At 41.6% G+C, this 13,816-nt stretch overlaps 1 protein-coding gene across 2 annotated transcripts in view; it reads right to left on the bottom strand.

Annotated features, from left to right (window-relative positions):
• Positions 1-933: 933 nt before the first annotated feature.
• LOC132406552 (disabled homolog 2-interacting protein-like) overlaps positions 934-13,816 on the bottom strand; it is a 124,016-nt gene continuing 111,133 nt past the window's right edge. For both annotated transcript variants that reach the window (XM_059992372.1, XM_059992374.1), the window contains 5 exons: positions 11,582-11,951; positions 10,742-10,873; positions 8,868-9,040; positions 7,254-7,338; positions 934-3,660 (listed from right to left, as the gene is read on the bottom strand). In XM_059992372.1, coding sequence (XP_059848355.1) covers positions 3,430-3,660; positions 7,254-7,338; positions 8,868-9,040; positions 10,742-10,873; positions 11,582-11,951 — 991 coding nt within the window. In that variant the 3' untranslated portion in view covers positions 934-3,429. The remainder of the gene's footprint in view (positions 3,661-7,253; positions 7,339-8,867; positions 9,041-10,741; positions 10,874-11,581; positions 11,952-13,816) is intronic.

Below are 13,816 nucleotides of genomic sequence, written 5' to 3'. Positions count from 1 at the left end.
TATATGGATATTTACCCCTCAGGTTAGGTGGACTATAACTAGGTGTCATGGGTTTAGGATGAAAGGTGAAATATTCAGGGAAGCTTATTTACTCAGAGAATGATAAGAGGGTAATTAGAGAGTGATCAGAGAGTGGAATTGGACGATGCAGATTCAGCTTTAATAGTTAAGAAAGGTTTGCATAGGTATCTGCATGGAAGGGGTTTCTCGGGATATGGCCTGGGTGCAAGTAGTTGGGACTAGGTAGAAGATCAGGTCAGCATGAAATAGATGGGCTGAATGGCATCTTTCTATGGTGTAACACTCTATGCTGATGCCTCTTTTCTTACTCTCTTTACTGATGCCCTCTCCCTGGGGATCCTATCCTTGGCAAGGTCTCCTCACTAGTCTATCCTTGCCCCAACCCAGTTATCACCCTCCCTACCACTCTGGTCCCTGACTCAGTTCCACTGCATTCTCCATTGCAGTACTGCATTGATGTATCCAGGAGCAATGCATTTTATTTATTTATTGATTAAGATACAACATGGAGTAGACCCTTCGAGCCACACTGCCCAGCAAACACCAATTTAACCCTAGCCTAAACACAGGACAATTTACAATGACCAATTAACCTACTGACCAGTACATCTTCAGACTGTGGGAAGAAATTGGACCATGTTTCCCTTTTAAGAATATGCCTCTGTCTGTGTGCCTTAAATGCCCCAAGGCAGACTCTGCTTTCTGGAGTAGTAACATGATTGTTTAATTATTTAGTGCAAGGCCTAACCAATTTATGTTTGCATTGCCTGTTCACTAATGTTCCCTTTGTGTATAATACCTTATGTCTCGAGCCTAAGAATATATCCCCATCTGGAACCTTTCATTAAACCAGTGAAAACACCCTACACAGCCATCATTTTAACTTGGCAGATATATCACAATAATATCACATTCAGGCATTTGACAATGTCTACATTATTGTCCATTTATTACCGTAGATTACATTAATTGAACAGCATTTGCAGAAGTTGAATTAATATATTGCATTATTTGTTTGAGTAGCTATGCGGCTGTCAGAAATGTTTGAAGATTGGCAAAATACACTGTTTTCTGTGCTGATTCACTCTCAGAAAACAATGCTTAGCCACCTCACAAAATGGTGGCCATGTGCCACCTTACAAAATACAATTCTACTTTATTACATCACAAAATGGTGGCTCACTTATCATTGCTCCATAAAATGATTGACAGGCCAAATAATATCACAAAATGTAGGCCACATTTCTCTCATCATCTCTGAAGATATCCATTGCAATTTGTCATTTGAATCTGTGTACCATTTGCATATAATAGTTACTCAAGGTTGACAAAAAAAGTACACACATTAAAAATAAATAAGTCAATGAGTGATAGTTTGGAAACCTGAATCTGAATAAAAATTGAATCAACTAGTGAAACTGTAAGGAATGGTTCATGAGGCAGCATCAAGTTCACAAATGAACTTGGTTCCACATACTTCCTCTGGTTGGCGCTGCATATTTCCCTCCATACCATAACCGTCTTTCGCTGAAACTCGTATCCTTGCCAGATTCAACTAATCGGCCACACTCCCTCATCCTATCTCTGTAAACTTATTAAAATTTGAAGCTTTGCTAGTTTTATCAGGCATTCGTTGACTGACAATCATTTAACATCCCCTTGTTCACCAACATAAGTCAATTTCCTATCTGTTTTAATCAGGTTTTCACATCCCTGAAAGGCTCTCAATGTCTCTGCATGCTCCCTAGTCTTGTATCCCTCCGTCTTCTCTGAAGCTCTGACCTCCCTAATTTCTCTAGCAAAGCCTCCGGCAGACATTCCCTCAACTGTTGAAGTCCTAAACTCCAGAATGCCCTTTCCAACCTCTTCATCCCTTGTTTTACCTATAAGACTTTAAATGTTTCACCCCACTTTAATATTTAATAATTTGTTGTTAATTTTTAAAATTTCATCTGCAAAGCATTTGGAAAAATCAAAATTTAGATTTGCTGAATCTGAACTACTATTCTTCCTGCGTGACAACTTAGGGAGTGAAGAATTTTCAGAATTTTCTTAAATAAAATTGTAAAATGAACAAGATAGGTCCTGCTCATCAAAAAAAAATAAGCATCTGTTAGTCACGTGAGACCATGGATTTGTGCCTTGGAAGGGCACAGGCTTGGGCAGGGTTGTTTGAGAGACCGGCAGTTGCCCATGTTGCAAGCCTTCCCCTCTCCACACCACCGATGTTGTCCAAGGGAAGGGCACTAGGACCCAAGCAGCTTGGCACCGGTGTTGTCGCAGAGCAATGTGTGGTTAATTACCTTGCTCAAGGACACAACATGCTGCCTCAGCTGAGGCTCGAACCAGTGATCTTCAGATCACTAGACCGATGCCTTATCCACTAGGCCACACACCAACACAAACTCCTGCTCATCATACCTATACCAATCAAGAACCAACACGCACAACCTTGCTAATCCAAATATGCTTTCTATTCCAGTAAAGTTTGACATTTTCAATCACCCATTGAGAAAAATATTATACAAAAATATAGAAATCTTATATTGAAACTGTTTATAAAATAATATTCTTTTCCAAAATTACATTCCTTCCAAGTTTTGCTTTTAAACTGCATACCACTATATCTTTGACACATTTTGATATTCCTGTATTGCTACTAATTTAATACAGAGAATATAATCAGTTAGTGATGCTGTGGCAGCACTTTACCAGATGGACTACTGTGGTTCAAGAAGGGACAAGTCATAGGTGAGTTACAACTGTTCCGAGAACCAGTTTATTTTTTAAAGCACTCTATTTAAGGCAAAACATACCACATTATTTGCAACCTCCAATGTGTTTTCAGTCTAATTTGGTCACAGTATGACTGAAAGTTTCAAAGACTTGTGTGATAAGAATTTTGGAGTTGAGGGGTGTGACCTATACAGAGCCCAGCTGAAATGGTGTCAGATGGCATACTAATATGTCGATAAATATGATACATTATATTCCGAATTCAATGTGAACCAGACTTTTGAAGGTGCAATGGTTTCGATGTGAGAATGGTGGTAGATAGAGCTGGAATACAGTCTTCCAGTGACATGACCCATTTCTGTGATGTATGCATTACAGGACTTTGTGTCTGCTGAACTCCAAATTAGGTTCACATTTTTAAACTCTGACAATCATTGTCTACCCCTCAACTACAATGGCCCATAAGATTAATAATGGCTTTATCTGAGGCTTGAACTTCATACACAATGAAAACACATAGTATACCCTTGGTATGTACTGTATGCCTATGATAATAAACTTGGATATGTAATCAAGAAAAATTGTGAATGCATGTGATATTTTTGTTACTTTGAAATTTCACATGTCCTTTCCCAAAGAGTGAAACCACAGTCCAGGTGTTAAACAAAGTTCTTAAACACTGCCATTCTTGACTTGGCCATTCTCCACTATTTGAGGTTCAACATGATCTGTTTGTGTGTTGGGACCAGGAGGAGAAGCAAGACTGTTGTTAGGAGGGGTCTTGACTGAGGTATCTGCAGGAGCAACTTGGCTGGGGGCTGCTAGCTGCTGGTTGTCCATGATCTTGCCAACGGTGTTCAGTAACTCTGTATACTGTTGCTCCATTGAAAGCAGGCGAGCCTCCTGTAATGAAAACCTTCAGGTTAACCACAACTCTGCATTATTAAGTCATACATAGTTTACAAATGAGAGCAATATTTCCACACTTGTTCAATAAGTCCTCCTGTGTCTCACTCCTCGTTCCAGCACTGGGTCCCCATCCTTGCAGATCTCAGACCTTCAAGTACATTTCAAATGGGATGAAGGTTCCTATATCCACCAGCTGTCCAGGCAGTGACTTCACCACCACTCGGGGTTTTTCCTCCCAACTCGCTCTGTAACCCCTCCACAAATTGTTTTAAATATTTGTCCCCTCCTTTGATTCCTCAAAATCAGAGATTTGTTACAGCTTGAAAAAAGGGCCATTCAGACCCTCAAGTCTATACCAACTCCATGTAAAGGCAACTCTGTTAGTCCAATATCCCCATAACTCTGTGAATCCCTTTTGGAGAATTATCCAGCTCCCTTTGGAACTCCATAATTGATGGAAATATTCCTGATTACTTTGTCTATCTCCCCTCATCATTTTTTTAGATGATTACAAGGGTTCCAAAGAAAATAAAGTGAAATAGCAAAGAACTTGAACAACCTAGGCATTGTGGTATGCAAACAAACATGACAAACTCATCTTTGTAATTACCACTGTAGCAGAACACTGTTCCTGAAATTGAGAGAAGCATCACTGATCCTTCACCAAGGGATCACAATAATAGAAGGCTACTTAGCATTCAAATGAGATTTGGGCGACAAAAAATCTGACTGCATCAAAAAATCCTGCAGTTGCACATGGAAATGGGGCTGATTTATTGTTTTACATTAGCAGTCAGAAATGTCTCAGACATTCCTCTGCTTTTTGTATCATTGCCATGTTCTTCTATAGCTTTTATGTTAGGTAAACAGTTGCTCTAAAACTTTATCTCGAGTTTCCTCTCATATGACCAAATCCAACTTTGCAGGGGATAAGCACAGGATAAGGGAACATTTATTGACAGATTTGAATCCTGTATAAAATTGAAAATCTGGGCAAGTGGTGCCACAGTAACAACCTCTCACTCAATATCAGCAAGATGAAGGATAAGATTACTGACTTCAGGAGGAGGAAACCAGAGGTCCATGAGCCAGTACTTATCGGAGGATCAGAGATGGAGAAGGGCAACAATTTTAACTTCCTCAGTGTTATCATTTCAGAGAACCTGTCCCAGGTCCAGCACAAGTGCCATTATGAAGGAAGCACAGCAGTGCTTCTACTTCCTCAGAGTTTACAAAGATTCTGAATGACATCTAAAACTTTTACAAACTTCTATAGATGTGTGATGGAGTTAACATTGACTAGTTGCATCACAGACTGGTATGGAAACACCAATGTCAATGAATGGAAAATGCTACAGAAAGTAGCAGATGTGATCCTGTCCAGGTAAAGCCCTCTCACCATTGAGCACTATCTCAGGAAAGCAGCATCCTTCATCGAGGACCCCTCCCATCCACATCATACTGTCTTCTCACTGCTGCCTTCCCTCAGTACCCATATCAGCACATTCAGAAGCAGCTATTACCCCCTCAACCATCAGGCTGTTGAATCAGAGGGGTAACTTCACTCGCCCAATCACTGAACTGTTCCCACAACCTATGGACTCTTCATTTCACATTCTAAATATTTATTGTGTATTTATTTATTTATTGATTTATTTATTTATCTTTCTTTTTATATTTGCACATTGCTTGCTGTCCATCCTGTTGGATGTGGTCTTTCACTGATTCTGTTCTGCTTCTTGTATTTACTGTGATTCCCCACAACAAAAGAGAATCTCAGCATTGTATATGGTGACATCGATAATCTTTGATAATAAATTTACTTTGAACTTTCTAGTTCACAAAGAAATTTCCTTTTAACAAAGAAAAGTTGTCCGGAATTTGCCTTTTCTTTGGGAGATGCATGCTCTAGGATCCCACCCATTTTCCCAACACTTCACAGCAAGACACCTCGTTTAAGGGCAATAATCTTTCAATTTGAAAACAACACCCATAACCTATAAAAGAGTGTAATTTTAATGCAACTTGTCCCACTCCCATCAGGGAAGAGGCTACATGTCATTCATGCCAGGACCACCAGACTTAAAAACAATTACTTTCCTCAAGCAGTGAGGCTGAATAATACCTCCACCCACTAACCCGCCCCTCCACACCCCCATCTCCACTATTTCTTTTCAGGGTCACCTTATATATAGGTACTCCTGTGCATAGAATCACTTTATGGACAGACATACAATCAATCTACATATATAAGCTATCTAACGTATTTATATTTATTGTGATTTTTATTATTGTGTTATTTATCTTAGTGTAGGTTTTTATATGATGCATTGGATCTGGAATAACAATTATTTTGCTTCCTTTACACTTGTGTACTGGAAATGACATTGACCAATCTTGAATAACAAGCTAACAATACAGTGGCAGAATGGACACCCTGTGTAACGAGAACTAACTACACCTAACCTCCCTCACAGTGTTTTGTCATAGAGGGGTTGGTGAGATGCAGGGAAGTGGCTAGGACGTACAGGTTAGTCAATAGGAAAGTTATCCAAGATAGAAAAATAGAATTAGGTAAAATACTATCTGCTCAAGAGTTAACAAATGACTCAGGCAAGAGATAACGGGGTGAAGACGGCATGGTTTTTCAATGCTCCTCGGAGAATTTGTGTGGAAGAGCTATTAATAACACAAGATATCCCCCTTCAGGAAAGCAAAAAACAACAAAACAGGCAACCACAGGAAAAGACAGGTAACTGTTTTGTGCAGGGGAGGTGGGTTTGGGGGTTGATGTTCTTGTAGTATTGTGTTTTTTTTGTGTAAGGAGGGGGTTTTGGGGGTTGATGATCATGTTGCCATTCTTTTTTGTGCATGGGGGAATGGGTTTGATGTTTTTCATTAAATGACTTCATGGTTTTCTTTATTTTGTGGCTATCTTGGGGAGACAAATCTCGGTTGTTTGCTACATAAAGATTTCGATAATAAATGAACTTTTGAATTTTTGAACTGTTGAACATCAGGCCATTGAGGAGCTGTAGCTAATACTGAGTTTGCTGTTGTTAAAAGCAAGTTACATCTGTAAACTGATGTGTTAACAGGATGTTGATAAAGGTATTGCAGTGGATGCTGTGTTTTTGGATTTTCAAGAACTGAATCCCAACAAACAACTTTAGTTGGAAAAGAATACGTGGGATTCAAAGAGATGTCAGAAACTGTATACATGATTAGCCAAGGGATAAGAGACAGAATATCAATTATAGTCAAGAAATTGGAATAACAAAAAGAAATTATGGAAAGAATCAGCAAATCAGTCAGCATCTTTAGAGAAAGAAACGGTTAATAACTTTGACCCTTTATCAGAGGTCTCAATGTGTTTCATTGAGATAAATCTTCTAAACTTCAAGAGGATACAGTCCAGTAGTTAGTTTAGTTACAAAGAGCACTTGTGGAGACCTGGTGATCTTAACACAGAATGGATGAGAGAAATTTGCAGAGTTTTGAATGTGAACTTGGGTTTAGAGATTCCTCAGATGCTTTGCCCACTAGTTACGGGTCTGTTTTCAAATAGCGAGTGACACTTAACGTACCAAACTCTCAATCTTCTGTTGGCTCTGGGCCACGATTTCCAACTTTTCAGCATCCTTCTTCCTTTCTTCTTCAATTGACTCAAGCCTGGAGGAGCAGAAGACAGATCAGTGTGTAATCGGGCTACGGCACAATTAATGCAGTAACCACTGGGCAGTGCAGGAGAAAGTCACCATCAAGAGCAACATGGCTGTCTTCACAGGGACAGGTAAATGAGGGTGACTAACTCACAGTCCCACATGTTCATGCTAACTCTTATCCTCTCCTGGTCTTTCTTTTGTTCTTTGCTATCTTGTCTAACTTAAATACAGTATAATTAACATTCTGAGAGTTGTCTGAACCCTTGGGCCTGTGATGCTCTCACAAGCAAATTTTCTCACTCTACTTGTACATGACAATAAACTTGACTTGACCACTAGAAATTTGTTTCATTTGCCTCCTTTTCAGTCAAAAGAAAGACTTTCATGCCACGGCTCTTTACTGCCAATGAGGTAATCTATACTGGTAATAACTGCTGTATTGCAGCAGCCAATCTACACATAGCAAGTTCCCACAGCAACAATGCAGTAAAGGACATCTTTTTTCTGAGGCTTGAAGGATAAATATTAGCCTTTTTCAGAGATAAATGCCCTATTCTACTTTGAAACAATGTGCTAGATGCCCATTACTGTTAACAATTAGTTGTAGAGACATACCTGTTGAATTGTAGAGCACAACATTTGTTTCTCATTATTTGATAGAGTTTTAATGTTCTTTTAATTTGGCATAATTTACTCCCAGACTAACATTGCTAAAGAAAGATGGGCTCGTCATAGAGCACAGAGTCAGAATATCTTAGTACAGAAATGGGCCCTTCAGCCCATTTAGTTTATACTTACCTATCCTAACTACCTGCACCTGGACCATATCCTTCCAAACCCCTCCTATCCATGTACCTATCCAAACTTCTCTTCAATGTTCTAATTGAACCCTTATCTACCACTTTCATTGACAGCTCGTTCCACACTTACACCACCCTCTGACAGAAGAAGTTTCCCCTCAGATTCCCCTTAAATATTTCACCTTCCACTCTAAACCTGTGGCCTCTAGTTTTCATCCCGCCCAGGCCAAGGGGAAAAAGCTTGCATACATTCATCCTATCTGTACTCCTCATAATTTGTTGTCTGCTCTATAAGATTTCCCCACATTCTCCTGCTGACCAGGAGATAAACAATCAGCATACAGTAAGTAGTGTCAGTGCACAAATTGGCTATAACAGTAACAGCCCTTGAATATCCTGAACTAAGGTTTCCAAATTATTATTTTTTTTCTTTTTTATTGAGCTAGGGCCATACAGACCATAAGAATGAGGAGCAGAATTAGGCCATTTGGCCCATCAAGTCTGCTTCTCCATTTCATCATGGCTGATCCAATTTTCCTCTCAGCCCCGATCTCCTGCCTTCTCCGTGTCCTTTCATGCCCTGACTAATCAAGAACCTGTCAATCTCCACCTTAAATACACGTACAGACTTGGCTGCCACAGCTGTCCGTGACAACAGCTTCCACAGTTTCAACGCTCCCTGTCTAAAGAGTGTGATCTTAGTTGATCATGTTATAGGAGATTGTTGATCCCTCACCTGTTAGTGAGATTGGTTATCAATTTGTCCCTTTCTTCCAGTTCCTTTTTCTGCTTCTCCTCACTCTGTTGAAGCGTTTGCTCGACCTGTTCTGTCAGGCTGGCTTTAAGGTCCTTTATCTCCTGGCCCATCACCCCCACCATCTCCTGGAGACTGGCAATGTCTTGTTCGTGCTGCAGGATGGTCCAGAGAAGAAAAATTATGTTATTCATTTCCTCAGCTGAAATAAATGATTTAAATTTCCAGGCCAGCTTTATATTTGAGAAAGATCTTGGCTTGGGCATCTCGTGGGACCTGTGCAAGCCGGATGGGCTGCACCAGGGCAAGACTGATCTCACTGGGGAAGATCAGTCTGTTTGTTCCTGCAGTTCTTCTTCATTCCGGGGATATGGGCATCACAGGCTGAGCCAGCATTTAATTACCTACCCCTAGAAGCTCTTCAGAAGGTAGTGATGAGCTGCCTCATTGAACCAGTGCAGTCCCTGAGGTGTGGGTACACCACAAAGCTGTTAGAGAGAGTGCTTCAGGGTTTTAGCGCAATGAAGATGGGAGACCGCCAGTGTATTTCCAAGCCTGAAAGAGTGTGACTGGGAGGGCAACTTCTAAGTGCTGGCTATAAGCAGAAGAAAATCTGCTGATGCTGCTGGAAGGCCGCTGACCAAATGGTAGTGAACCAGGTGTTTCTGGCAACAATCTGGCAGTATGTGGTCATCATTGAATATCATTGTAAACATTCATGTGGTTACCTCACATCTCAACTGACCTGCATTCAATCCTGACTTTTGGTGCAGTCTGTGTGGAGCTCTCCCTGCGACCACAGGGTTTCCCTTCTCCCCTGCTACCTATGACAAGCTGGTAGGTTAATTTACAATGGCCAATTAACGCTGGGTCTAGATGGTTGGCAGGAGAGTATAGGTGAGGTTGATAGATATATGGGATGGGTAAGTTACAGAGAAATAAGGGGAAATTGTCCAGAGAGCTGGCATAGATTAAAAGGGCCAAATGCTCCCTCTATTCCACAAAGGAACATGAATTTGAAATGAAATTCCACTAAGACCATTGTGAGATCTGAACTCTTAGCATTTTTAGCCCAGACATCCAGATTCTATCTCAATCATTTATTAGCCACAAAGAAAACAAAGTTACTTTCCAGGAGACTCATCAAACAGCATCTGGCTCCAAGACACATGGCAATATTTTAAGGAAGATGCTGGAAGATTGGTCAAGAAAGGGGAAACATAGAGAAAAGGAAAAGTTTAGGGAGGAACTTTTAGACATAACACCTGGCAGCTGAACTCCACCATGGATGGTCCCAAGCCCAGCTACAAAAGGAAATGCTTTTGGCATGGGGCTAGCAATCCTATCATTTAAAAACCCAGTGCTATATAAATGCCAATAGAAGCTCCAAAGTTCTCATCCTTAGAAGAAGGATCTTCAAAGATGGGCTACACCTGGGGACAACTGTACTGGCCCAGTACAGAGGACACTCAGCAGCCCAAGTCCCAGTTGGGGTGATGGTTTTAAGTAAGTAAAACCAGGCAGCTGAAGGCTGAGTAAATTGAAGAAAAAGCAAGAGCCCAGGAATGGAGGTGCACAGAGAGCAGAGAGAATAGAATTAGAGAGTGGCAAGGCCATGAAAAGATATGAAGACTAGGATGAGAGTTTTAATACCAAGATCTTAGTTTACTGGAACTAGTTATGCCACAAAGTGCAGGGGTGCATGAATTCGTGTGAGGTAGGACATGGCTGTAGAGTTTTGTACAACGAATTTAATGAGGACAATGGCTCCAAAGAATGTTCAGTATTCACTATGAGAGACAGTTTGCCTTTAATATAGAGTCATAAAGGAAGACACTATCAGATGCAATATTCACCTTCTCAAAAGGTTTGTTGCCTTGACTTTCTGATTCTCTCTGCGAAGACCACTTCTCATTTCCTGTGTTGCGTTCCCAAGGAACTTGGGACTTCCTGAATGAATCAAACAGCATTTGGCGAGGGTGGTGGGTCTGTCGTGAAAAGAAGGTGGTTAGTGCATCCAGAGTATGAACCGCTCTGAGACCTTGAAACACAGAAAAGGAGGTCAGGCTGGTGGGAGGAAATGAACTGAGTGACACCAACTAAGACAGCCAATCAGACACTTGGTTTCTTTATCCTAAGGGAGACCGCTATTTGTCCTTTGCTATACTAGGAAAGAGAAAGAGCAAAACTTACTAGAAAGTGTTCTCGTCGAAGTCTGTTGAACCAAAGCCCCCCACTCTAACCCTGGCCCAATCCAACAATGGCTGCTTTTTTTACACCTCACTACCCAGGCGATTTTCCACTCTGCAGACAAGTCCCAACAGGCCCTGACTGCTTTTGAAAACTGGCACATAAACTCCATAAGGATCTGTCCCCAACTCTCTCTGCAATAGGGGGAAGGTATAACAGCATAGCAGTCGGTGCAACACTTTTTACAGTAGCAAGCTGTAGGATTGGGGTTCAGTTCCCGCTGCTGCCTGTAAGGAGTTGGTGAGTTTTTCCCATGACCACGTGGGTTTCCGCTCACATTAGGGTTAGGGTTAGTGAGATATAGGCCTCAGAAGTGTGGCAACACTAGTGGCTACCCCCTCAATGATTTGATTTGATGCAAACCATACATTTCATTGTTGGTTAAATGTACACATGATAAATAAAGCCTGAAGCAGTGCAGTTCAGTTGAGAGATGGGTTAGTTACCTGCATCTTCGGATAGGGCCTGGGGTGTGTGCGAGAGGGTGGCGACCTCAGAGAGTGCCTGCCAGACGCCGGCATCCTGGTTAAGGTGCTGTACTCTCGGCCTGGCAGGCCAGTGATGGTGTCCTGGTCCGCACAGTCTCCCTTGTCCAAACTGAGCTGGCCGATTGGCGACTTCTGCGCCAGGCTGGGTCTCTTCCGAGCCGGCGCGCTCTGGGTGCGCTTCACCGTGGCCGCACTGTTACTTGGCAACCTGCTGTGGGCCAGCTGCGGCTCGTCCACCAAAGGCTTCGGCAGGCTCAACAGAGATGCGCTGACCTGGTCGACGTCCTTGGGGGCCACGTAGGACGGTTTGTCCAACCGGCTGTACGAGCTGAAAGAGAAAACCAGCCAAGTGAGTATCTCCTGGCTGCACAATGTCCACCTTGGGGGTGGGAGATGGAGTGGCACAGAGAGATCACCAAGTGGAAAAGCCAGAGGTGCTTGAGTACTGACTTTGCACTTTCCTGGAGTATAGTGCCTAGCTCAGCAGTTAGTAAAATGCCTTATAGCACCAGCAACCTGGGTTCAGTTCCTGATGCTGTCTGTAAGGAATTTATACACTCTTCCCATTAAACAAGTGAAAACACTGGTAAGGGTGACTATGCTTTGGGCATGCTATGTTGCCACTGGAAGCTTGGTGACGCCTGCTGCCCCCAGCACAGGCAAATGACGTTGTAGTGTGTGTAGGAGCCATGTATCTACTTTCTGTCTTTATGGTATTTTGTTTTGCGTGTTAATTTGTCGCAAGGGCTGGGTCGTGGTAGGGGCAAAGGGTATAGTTACCTATCATTGCTTTGTCTTACATCCATTTAGTCTAGGCAGAGCCAGAAAGGTAGCTATTTGGAATGTTTAAGTATGATTATTTACTCTTAAATACAATTGGACCGCTTATTTCATTGTATCGCTAGTTTTAGTTTTCTTCGTTTTTAATCATTTTTATTATTTGCCTTTGCTAGTTTCTTATGGAGGATCTTAAACTTATGAACTTAGCTTAATCACAGGCACTAGCTTCTATAGTACCCAGGACATCTTCAAGGAGCGATGCCTCAAAAAGGTAGCATCCATCATTAAGGACCCCCATCACCCAGGACATGTCTGCTCTCATTGCAGCCATCAGGAAGGAGGTACAGGAGCCTGAAGGCACACACTCAATAATTCAGGAACAGCTTCTTCCCCTCTGCCATCAGATTTCTGAATAGACATTGAACCCAAGAACACTACCTCACTACCTTTTTTATTTTTATTTTTGCACTGCTTATTTATTTTTAATATTTAAAATATATTTACTGCAATTCATTTTTTCTCTATTATTATGTATTGAATTGTAGTGCTGCTGGAAAGACAACGAATTTCACAACATATGCCAGTGATATTAAATCTGATTCTGAATGAACTTTCTTCGACTGAAGAACATGTGTCAATCCCTGTACTTGGTTTTAGAGTGGTTTTGGTTTCTTGCCAAGAAAGTGCTACACTATATGTTTTTATGTATATACAACAAATAAAGCTAACCATTAAAATCTTTAAGTGTCTAAATACCCTCACAGATGGCATTGATGATTATTGCCAATACAATCCATTCATCCAGACAAGTTGGGCGCATTCTATCCAGCTCATGATTAGTGTCTTGAAAGGTTTTGGGGTGTCAGGAGATGAGTCTGCCCTGGCAGCACCCCCAGCCTCTGACGCCACCCTTGTCAAAACACTCTCAATGTGACCAGTGCAGCTGAGTTTCTGCTCACTGACAATGCCTTCGGGAATTATCGGCCAGTAATCGCTACTTTTACGACTTCAGTCTGTACCCTGTCACCAACATTTCCCTTGCTACCTCCACCCCTTCCCCTCTGTGTAGCACATATGCATTGCTGGAAGAACTCGGCAGGTCAGGCAGCATGTATGGAAAGGAATAAAGATTTAACCAGATTGAGACCCTTATCTAGACTCTTGATTCCTTTCCATAGATGTTGTGTGAACTTTTGTTTATTTTGTACATTACTCTGCATTTCCAGCATCTGCAGAACCTCTTGCATTTCCTATTCTAATACAAGTCCCTTGCCCTGAACATCAACTCTGTTTCTCTCCTCACTGATGCTGCTTGACCTGCTGATTATTTCTGCCAATGTATATTTATGCTTCAGATTTTTAGAGTCCACAGTTTTGTATTTTTCACTCCATTTAACTGATGGGAAATGTGTT

This window comes from Hypanus sabinus, chromosome 16 (genome assembly GCF_030144855.1).
Source record: "Hypanus sabinus isolate sHypSab1 chromosome 16, sHypSab1.hap1, whole genome shotgun sequence".
Taxonomy (NCBI): Eukaryota; Metazoa; Chordata; class Chondrichthyes; order Myliobatiformes; family Dasyatidae; genus Hypanus; species Hypanus sabinus.
This window is presented reverse-complemented; position numbering and strand designations above follow the sequence as displayed.